Raw genomic sequence first — 8,943 nt, 5'->3', positions numbered from 1 at the left:
TACAGCACTTTGAGATATCAGTTGATGTACGAAGGGCTAAATAAATACATTTGATTTGATTTGATTAAGGTAGGCCAAAACCAGTCTTTTGAAGCACTTCATGATCGTGGGGGTGAGTGCAACAGGTTGGAAGTCATTCAGGCTTGATGCGGTCGACTGCTTCGGCACTGGCACAATGGTTGAGGTCTTAACGCACGTGGGGACAACCACCTCGGCCAATGACGGGTTGAAATGTCAGTGAAGACCTCGGCCAGCTGCCCAGCACATGCTCTGAACACACGACCGGGGACGCCAACAGGACCACCAGCCTTGTGGGCATTCACCCTGCTCTGTGCAGGCAACACATCTGCGATGGATAGTCTGAGGGGGAGCTCAGCTTTGATGGCTGGATCTTTGTTGTCCCGGTCGAAGTGAGCATAGAACCTGTTTAACTCATCGGAGATGGAGATGTCGCTGGCTGTGGGAGTAGTTTTTTTTTGGCCGGTAGTCTGTGATGGCTTGGATGCCCTGCCACATGTGTCGAGGGTCGGAGTTGTTGTTGAAGTGCTCCTCAATCCGCAGTTTGTGGTCATGTTTACATCTTGAGGCCTTTTTGCGTGTCTTTACCTCTCTGTTCATACAAGGCTTCTGGTTGGGGAAGGTCTTTTTTAGTTTATGGGTGGTGACATTGTTGATGTGGATGTAATCCAGAACGGAAGAAGCATGTGTTTCGATGTCCGTATGGGAGTCAAGGATGGCCTGAGTGGCAAACAATCTCCAATCTGTATGTTGAAACTGTTGACGCCTCTGGCCACACTTTGACTGTCCTCACTGATGGTTTCACGTGTTTAATGAGGGGTAAATACTTGGGGAGTAGGAACAGTGAAAGGTGACCAGCCTGTCCCGGGTGGGGGAGTGGAATGGCTTTGTAAGCCTCCGGAATGTTTGTATAGCATTAGCATCCAGCGGTATATAGGCTGCAGTAACAACAATGGATGTAAGCTCCTGAGGCAAGTAGAAAGGTCTGCACCTAATCATCAGGTACTCTAGATTGGTTGAACAGTGACTCCCGGTTATGTTACTGTCTGTACACCAAGCTTTATGTACATAAATGCACAGACCACCTCCTCTGGTCTTACCAGTCCTCTGCCATACGATCAAATCAAATCAAATCAAATCAAATTTTATGGTTAGCAGATGTTAATGCGAGTGTAGCGAAATGCTTGTGCTTCTAGTTCCGACAATGCAGTAATAACAAGTAATCTAACTAACAATTCCAAAACTACTGTCTTGTACACAGTGTAAGGGGATAAAGAATATGTACATAAGGATATATGAATGAGTGATGGTACAGAGCAGCATAGGCAAGATACAGTAGATGGTATCGAGTACAGTATGTACAAATGAGATGAGTATGTAAACAAAGTGGCATAGTTTAAAGTGGCTAGTGATACATGTATTACATAAGGATACAGTCGATGATATAGAGTACAGTATATACGTATGCATATGAGATGAATAATGTAGGGTAAGTAACATTATATAAGGTAGCATTGTTTAAAGTGGCTAGTGATATATTTACATCATTTCCCATCAATTCCCATTATTAAGGTGGCTGGAGTTGAGTCAGTGTCAGTGTGTTGGCAGCAGCCACTCAGTGTTAGTGGTGGCTGTTTAACAGTCTGATGGCCTTGAGATAGAAGCTGGTTTTCAGTCTCTCGGTCCCAGCTTTGATGCACCTGTACTGACCTCGCCTTCTGGATGATAGCGGGGTGAACAGGCAGTGGCTCGGGTGGTTGATGTCCTTGATGATCTTTATGGCCTTCCTGTGACATCGGGTGGTGTAGGTGTCCTGGAGGGCAGGTAGTTTGCCCCCGGTGATGCGTTGTGCAGACCTCACTACCCTCTGGAGAGCCTTACGGTTGAGGGTGGTGCAGTTGCCATACCAGGCGGTGATACAGCCCGCCAGGATGCTCTCGATTGTGCATCTGTAGAAGTTTGTGAGTGCTTTTGGTGACAAGCCGAATTTCTTCAGCCTCCTGAGGTTGAAGAGGCGCTGCTGCGCCTTCTTCACGATGCTGTCTGTGTGAGTGGACCAATTCAGTTTGTCTGTGATGTGTATGCCGAGGAACTTAAAACTTGCTACCCTCTCCACTACTGTTCCATCGATGTGGATAGGGGGGTGTTCCCTCTGCTGTTTCCTGAAGTCCACAATCGATCAGCCCTGAAGACGTCGCGCCCATCTAGCCCAATAGCGTTGTCAGGTATGCTGTTGTTTAGCCACGTTTCTGTGAAAATCATGATGCTGCAATCCATAATACTTTTTTTGTGAGATGATTCTTAGTCGTATTTCGTCCATTTTGTTCGCCAGTGACCGGACGCTAGCGGGGAAAAGGCTAGGTAGTGAGAGCCGATGTGGGTTAGCTTTTGACAAGCCCGGAGGCCACCCTGCTTCCCTCTCCTTTGTTTACGATCTTGACGCTGCCTTCCTCTCAGCGATGTTTCAGTCTCCCGGGCCGTCTTCGCGATCTCCAGTGGAAGTTGTAAGTTGTCAAAAAAAATATTTGTGCATTGTGTTCCAATATCCAGGAGTTCTTGTAAGCTATATAAAGTGAATATCAGGCTGTACTGAGTGAATAAACTAAGAACAGTTAAGTAAATTACAACTTATTCTCAAAATCTGGGTAAACGCCGAGCCTTGAGTTGTACACGCGCCGCCATTCTATCAGGGGCGATTGGAAAAAGCTGTTCAAAAGAGGACATTGTATTATCATTTCTTTGTACTCCCTGACGAAGGCCATGCAGCCGAAACACGGCAGAGTTTTTAAATTTTGTTTCCATTGAACATGCCATACAAATAAAGGCATAAAGGCATGATATTTATCTTCTTCATTTCCCCACTCTCTCCACTGGATCCACGTCGCACCAAAAAGCATGCGTCACAGACACTGGGAATCTTTCAACTTCAAGTGCTCCGCCTCAACACTTAATGCCACCCCTGTTATCACTCCTTTAAATGGCGCCCTGCTCCAGGGAGCAAAGTAAGTCATACTTCTTGTCCAAGTTACCTTCACCAACTCAACAGTCCCCAACCTCTTCTCCACCCAACCTGACACCACATATGATTCAGCCAAAATGCAAGGATCAATTCTCTCCAAAAAATATCACTGGGTCAGAATCGTCTATGTCATAATCAGGATTATCACACATGCCACCTCAGTTAATTTGTCCTCACTGTCATCATGTTAAATTTCCTTCTGTAGCTCCTCCAAAAGTTGTGTGATATACCATTTCATATTTACTCAAAACAAGTTCCACTTTTCTCATTTTTTTCCTGTCCGCCATCTCACCCATACCTCATGGCCACACCGGCAGCCTTCAATGACCCAAAGACAAAAATGTGTCACTAGCAAACTTCCTACAGATGTAGGATCTTCATTTGATCACCCTGTTGCAGGATAACTTTCCTGTGTTGCAGGAAATGTCGAATTTGTAATGTATTTGAAGTTTAAAAAGACTTCCGAAGTTTGTAATTTCCACTCTTGACTTGATTTCCTCTGACGGAAATTGTATCAACCCTTTCAAAATGTCCATTAATTAAAATCCACATAATTATTCACATTTCCTGTTGCGGCAAACTGGCTCAAATTAAGATACTACATTTGTAGTTCAACTGATGGGCCATCAGCTCATATCAGCTAGTCAACTCAGCCAGGGAAACACAAATTAATGTTTTTCACACCTTCCATTAATGTGACATATGTGACTTGCCGTCAAATCTTCCCTCGGAGAGAAGGCCATTCCCCAAACTATTTTACTAAACTTTGATATTGCATTTAGTCTCTGTTATTCATTCAGTTAAGACTTCACTCATTTGAACTAATTTTTAACAGTAATTGGAAACCTTAGGTCTGCTAGAAACAATAATAAGTGCTCTTTTTTGATTATATATAGATCCCCAAAAATGTGCGCGTTATTTGTTTGTTTTAAAATCATTCTCTTTCATGTTCCATTGCACTCCATTCCGTAGGCTACCTCACTATTCAATCTGGAATCAGGGGTAGACATAACATAGTTAATGTAAATCGGTCTCCCTCCATTTAGTATGATATGTTACTAATTACAACTTGTAACGTTTCATAGCAACCAACCAACTACCCACCCTCCTTAAATGTTTGCCCTAAGTAACCTTTTGTCTTATGTAACCATACCAAACATAACATAAATTATTGTACCAATTTGTTGACTGAATTTACATTTACCATGTCTAGTTTATGAGACCAGGCTGCACTTTTCTCAATTTCATCTACATCTAATATTATAAACCTATGTGTTAAATTAGCTTTTATAGGCTACAGTAGGCTATAGTTTAGGTGTAGCATACAGCTGCATTTCTAATACACTTGACACCTGTATGTCGTAGTGGAGACCAATATCTATCTTGTTATTAAGCTATATAAAAGAACGGTTATTGATATGTATGATTAGTAAATTATATGTATTTTTGCAGTGATTGGACCTAGGTCTACAGTAGCAGTAGGACATTTACTAATACAATTTATCATTTAGCGTTTGAGCGAGAGCGAGAGGGAGAGAGGAGGATTTTGATAGCAAGACCTGGTGCGAAATAGCTATCCAATTATCTTTAATCATTACAAATAAAAGCTGAGTATTGACAAGTCATGATAAAAACAGATCTCATAAGGTTGGAAATTCTGTGAACTACACCAGTCCATGTAATGAGTTTTGGAAAGATGTATATTCACACATGCTAAAATTTCTAAACACCATGGCCATTGTCCTTATTCGTCCTGATCAGTTCAGCAGCAATCTTCGCCAATCTTCTGTGCATAGTAGCCTAGTTTTTGGAATTACTTTAATTCATTGTGGGCTGTGGAATGTTGTACCACTCCTCTTCAATGGCTGTGCGAAGTTGCTGGATATTGTCGGGAACTGGAACACGCTGTCGTACACATCAATCCAGAGCATCCCAAACATGCTCAACATGTCTGGTGAGTATGCAGGCCATGGAAGAACTGGGACATTTTCAGCTTCCAGGAATTGTGTACAGATCCTTGCAACATGAAGCCATGCATTATCATGCTGAAACATGTAATAGCAGCAGATTTTAACATTGATATATTTATATGGGCACAAGCACGGTTTATGAAATAAACTGTTCACAGAGGAAATTTAGCAAGTTTAATGATTATTTCCTGCAATTCTACACATTTTGTTATGGGGTACAAAGAAAATGTTGCAATTCTATACATTTTGCCATGTCGTGTGTATTCAGGTGATATTTGAGTGAATTAACACAGACAACATAGACAACATAGACAACAATGTCTATGGACTAAAAAAACGAATACATTAGCTGACATGGGCTAGTTGATCTATACATTTCTGACAAGTTGTACATAGCTCTCTAAGGTATGCAATGACTAACATAACAAGAGGAACTGCTGATGCACTACACATTTTTTTTTGGGGGGGGGGGGGGGGGGGGGGGGGGGGTAGTGCCGACACCTTGTGCGGGAACCACTCACTTAGAATGTTATGCTGTAGGCGGTTCTCTATGTTAAAACGAACACAACTCACAAGCTTTTCCTCTCAGGGACATTATCATTGGATAGTGGTATTAAACAACACCTGTGCTTAAATGACAGTGTGAACATATATTTAAGAATTAAGCAGAAACAGACGGGCCAGGTAGTTAGGGCAAATGCTGGATGGGCTGATCCATCTTTAGCTCAGTGACCGGTCCAATAGCCAGTTTTAGCATGGGCTGCGGCATTGAGGACTTTGACCATTTTGAAGTAGTAACTGGGGAATAAGCCAATGAATTATACTTATGAGCAAACTTTAGCCAACCTTGGCTTTATACCTGTTTTTTTTTTTTAACTGTCCAGGTGGCAGTATGCACCCTTCCAGTTTGTTTGAAAACTCCTAGAAGTAGTAGAAGAAAATGGACTACTTTAAAATGGAGATTGCCTCAATGGTGCTTCCAGTGCTCTCACAGATACCATAATGGGACAGACACACTGTTGTGATGTTGATCTAAGTCTATAGATCTTTCACTACTAGGGGAATACTTTACTGCTTTTACTGCTTTACATATTTTTACATTCAATTATAGCAACTATAAGTAAGAAAACATAATTCAACATGAGAAAAAGGAACTATCAGGTTATGTTTTAGGGTAAATGCCTAGTACCCTTTTACAAGCATGCCTGATTTGAACCATCCTAACGCCATACATTAAAGGATTGAAAAGTGGTGGACATATCAGAAAATAAACGAATAAAATAGTGCGAAGTATAGGTGGAAGATCTGCAGTTTCATACCTGCCTTGTAGAATCACAAATAACCAGCCAAAGAAGAAATTCAGCATAGAGGCTATATGTGGTGTGCAAGTGTTAAATGCTTTCTGTTTTGTCTCTTTTGAAGACTTTAAACATATTTGTAGAATTCTTACATATGAGTATATGGTAGGACATATAGTACAATAAATATAAACCACAGTGCCAACAAGACCCCATATGTTATTCAGCGTAGTATTTGAACAGGCTGAGTAGACTGAGTAGTTGTCACAATACACTCTGTCTAGAATGTTACCACAAAATTGCAGTCGCAAACTCAGGGAGATATTGATGGCGTTGAGAAAAAAAGAAGACAAGCACGACAGCAGAATTAAGCCACAAATTATTTTAGGTGTCATAATATTGTTATACTGTAGAGGATAACAAATAGAGATGTACCTGTCATAGGACATAACTGCTAAATTACTAAATTCTGTTAGAGCATATGTGTACAACACATAAATCTGGAGATAACAATAAAGAAGGGAAATATCTTGTGTGTCAGACAGCAAGTAAAACATGAGAGCAGGAAACAAAGCAGTGCTCCCATACAACTGATTAACAAACAAAGCACATAGAAACAGATACATGGGTTCATGAAGGCTTCTTTCAATGCAGATAACTCCAATAAGTAAAGCATTGGCAAGAATGATGACAAAATATAAAACAGTTACTACAGCAAAGTAGCAATACTTCATTTGTCCGATTTCACCGTATGCAGCAAGCCTAAACACCTTAAAGTGAGTAGAGTTTTCCATGGTCCTGGGAGTTGGTAAAGATGTGCTGTCAATGTTTGAAGAAGAGGAGCAAATCTTCCTACTGTAGCTTTCATATAAGTTAAATTGATGAAATCACAAAGAACAGACAACCTAAATGGATAATTCCTTGACTTGTTGATTCAGTAATAGATTTCCCCACATATACAGTATACTCACCAATATAGACTGCTTTTCATTCTCCTGATAACATAATTCAAAAAATATTTTACTTTGTATCCTGTACTCATGTAACTTATTACATTAAAATGCAAAATGATACATGTATCTAAATCCAAAATTAAGACAGTTCATTTCTAATCCATGATGATCTCCTTAAACTTGGCTCCTCACTTGATTCTTATACTTGTGAGATAAAAAAAAAGAAGCCTGCCATGGTGTGATATGCAAATGATTACCAATACCTGGGGACACCTGGGGATAATTAGATATTTTCAGAGTCAAGGAAACCATATAGAGGAAAAACAGATACCATTTTGCCTCATGCCCTCCAGGGTGTTCAAAGGCCTTTTTTAAATGAAAAATCCACTCAAAACGCTCATTCTTATAATGTCAATAATACTAATATGTGAGAACAATATTTTTTGGTGAACAAATGTTTCATTTTGCCTTTTTAATAGGGATGGGAGCAACATATGAAAATTGTTGTGGAAATCTGTTGCAGCTCAAGTTGACGACAAAATCCACATTGTACTGCTTTCTCTATGGGCTGGCTGGCTAGCTAGCAAACATAGCTACGCACAATAATACCAAAGACAATATCAGTATGTGACGTAGCAGGTTAGCTGTAAAATTGCCTTATCCAACTGCACTTATTTTAGTTGTCTACAATCGAATCATGTTCAACCTGCAGATCGATGTGCCTCAACGAGTGGAGTCTGACATTCGCAACGGCACCATACAGTGGACCCTGGACTGAAGAGGCAGAAAAATAGAAGAAATGTGCTCGACTGTCTGTAAAATTAAACATTTCTTGAGGTAGGAGTATCGGTCCCGCTTTAAATGACATGCCGCTTATAAAGCCTTCATAAAGCCTTCATAAACACTACATTAATGTGTTACAAATAATCTATAACCATATGTCATGCTTTATAAAGGGTTCATAAATTTGGCATAACTGTGTGACATAATCACAGATCTCAAATATGACAACCTTGTTCTTTATAAAGTGTGGCATAAGCAAAGCTTAATAAAGGCCTTATAAATCATTTTAAATTGAAGCTTCACAAAGCATTTATAAACCTGTCATGCATCTTGGTAGAGTATTGTAACGCCAGGATAGTAGGTTTGATTCCCGGGGCCACCCATACATAAAAATGTCTTCACACATTACTAAGTCACTTTGGATAAAGAGTCTGCTAAATTTGATATATTAAATTTCTCTAAATCATTTCTAAGATGGCCCAACTTCTTTCCCTCTTGGGTGCATAGTCAATATTGGACCTGACCTCAACTTTCCACAAAATGCTGTGCAGCAGGACAAAACTGTAAAGTGCAGTCATGCACAAAAAAAAACATTGGTGAGTCCTTTTAAATCAGATTTAATTTCATGTCTACTTCAGTTTTGTCCCCCCAAATTCCATTTTCTGAGTTTAGTTTTTCCAGGTTTCGGATTTCCCACATGTTTTTCCAGGTTTCGGATTTCCCCCAAACTTTTTAAATAGAAAAACAGCAACATTTGATTTGTGTTCACAACAATGCTTAAGCCACATCATCTGATGATGTGAAAAATCAAAGAAACTTCAATTTTTTTGTATAATTGCCCTTTGTAGTTGCCCACTGTTGTTTGGTTAGAGGGTTTTCTGTAGTGCAGTAATTGCACATCT

The 8,943-nt window shown here is 40.2% G+C and overlaps 1 protein-coding gene across 1 annotated transcript; it reads right to left on the bottom strand.

The window, feature by feature from the left end:
* Nucleotides 1-432: 432 nt before the first annotated feature.
* Nucleotides 433-7,099, bottom strand: LOC110503329 (olfactory receptor 2A25-like). The gene is made up of 2 exons (XM_021581695.2): nt 6,197-7,099; nt 433-738 (listed from the first exon to the last, which is right to left on the bottom strand). Exons 1-2 carry the CDS (start codon nt 7,097-7,099, stop codon nt 433-435), a joined length of 1,209 nt encoding a protein of 402 aa, XP_021437370.2.
* Between the last annotated feature and the right edge of the window lie 1,844 nt (nt 7,100-8,943).

The sequence above is a fragment of the Oncorhynchus mykiss genome, chromosome 24 (assembly GCF_013265735.2).
Source record: "Oncorhynchus mykiss isolate Arlee chromosome 24, USDA_OmykA_1.1, whole genome shotgun sequence".
Lineage (NCBI taxonomy): Eukaryota > Metazoa > Chordata > Actinopteri > Salmoniformes > Salmonidae > Oncorhynchus > Oncorhynchus mykiss.
Note: the sequence above shows the minus strand (reverse complement) of the source record. Positions and strands in the feature narration are given on the sequence as shown.

Coding starts and splice junctions, on each gene's coding strand:
- LOC110503329 (XM_021581695.2), bottom strand. CDS start 7,099: ATGGAAAACTCTACTCACTTTAAGGTGTTTAGGCTTGCTGCATACGGT. Junction 739..6,196: donor TCAGGCATGCTTGTAAAAGG/GTACTAGGCATT, acceptor TTTGCCACTCAG/GCCATCCTTGACTCCCATAC.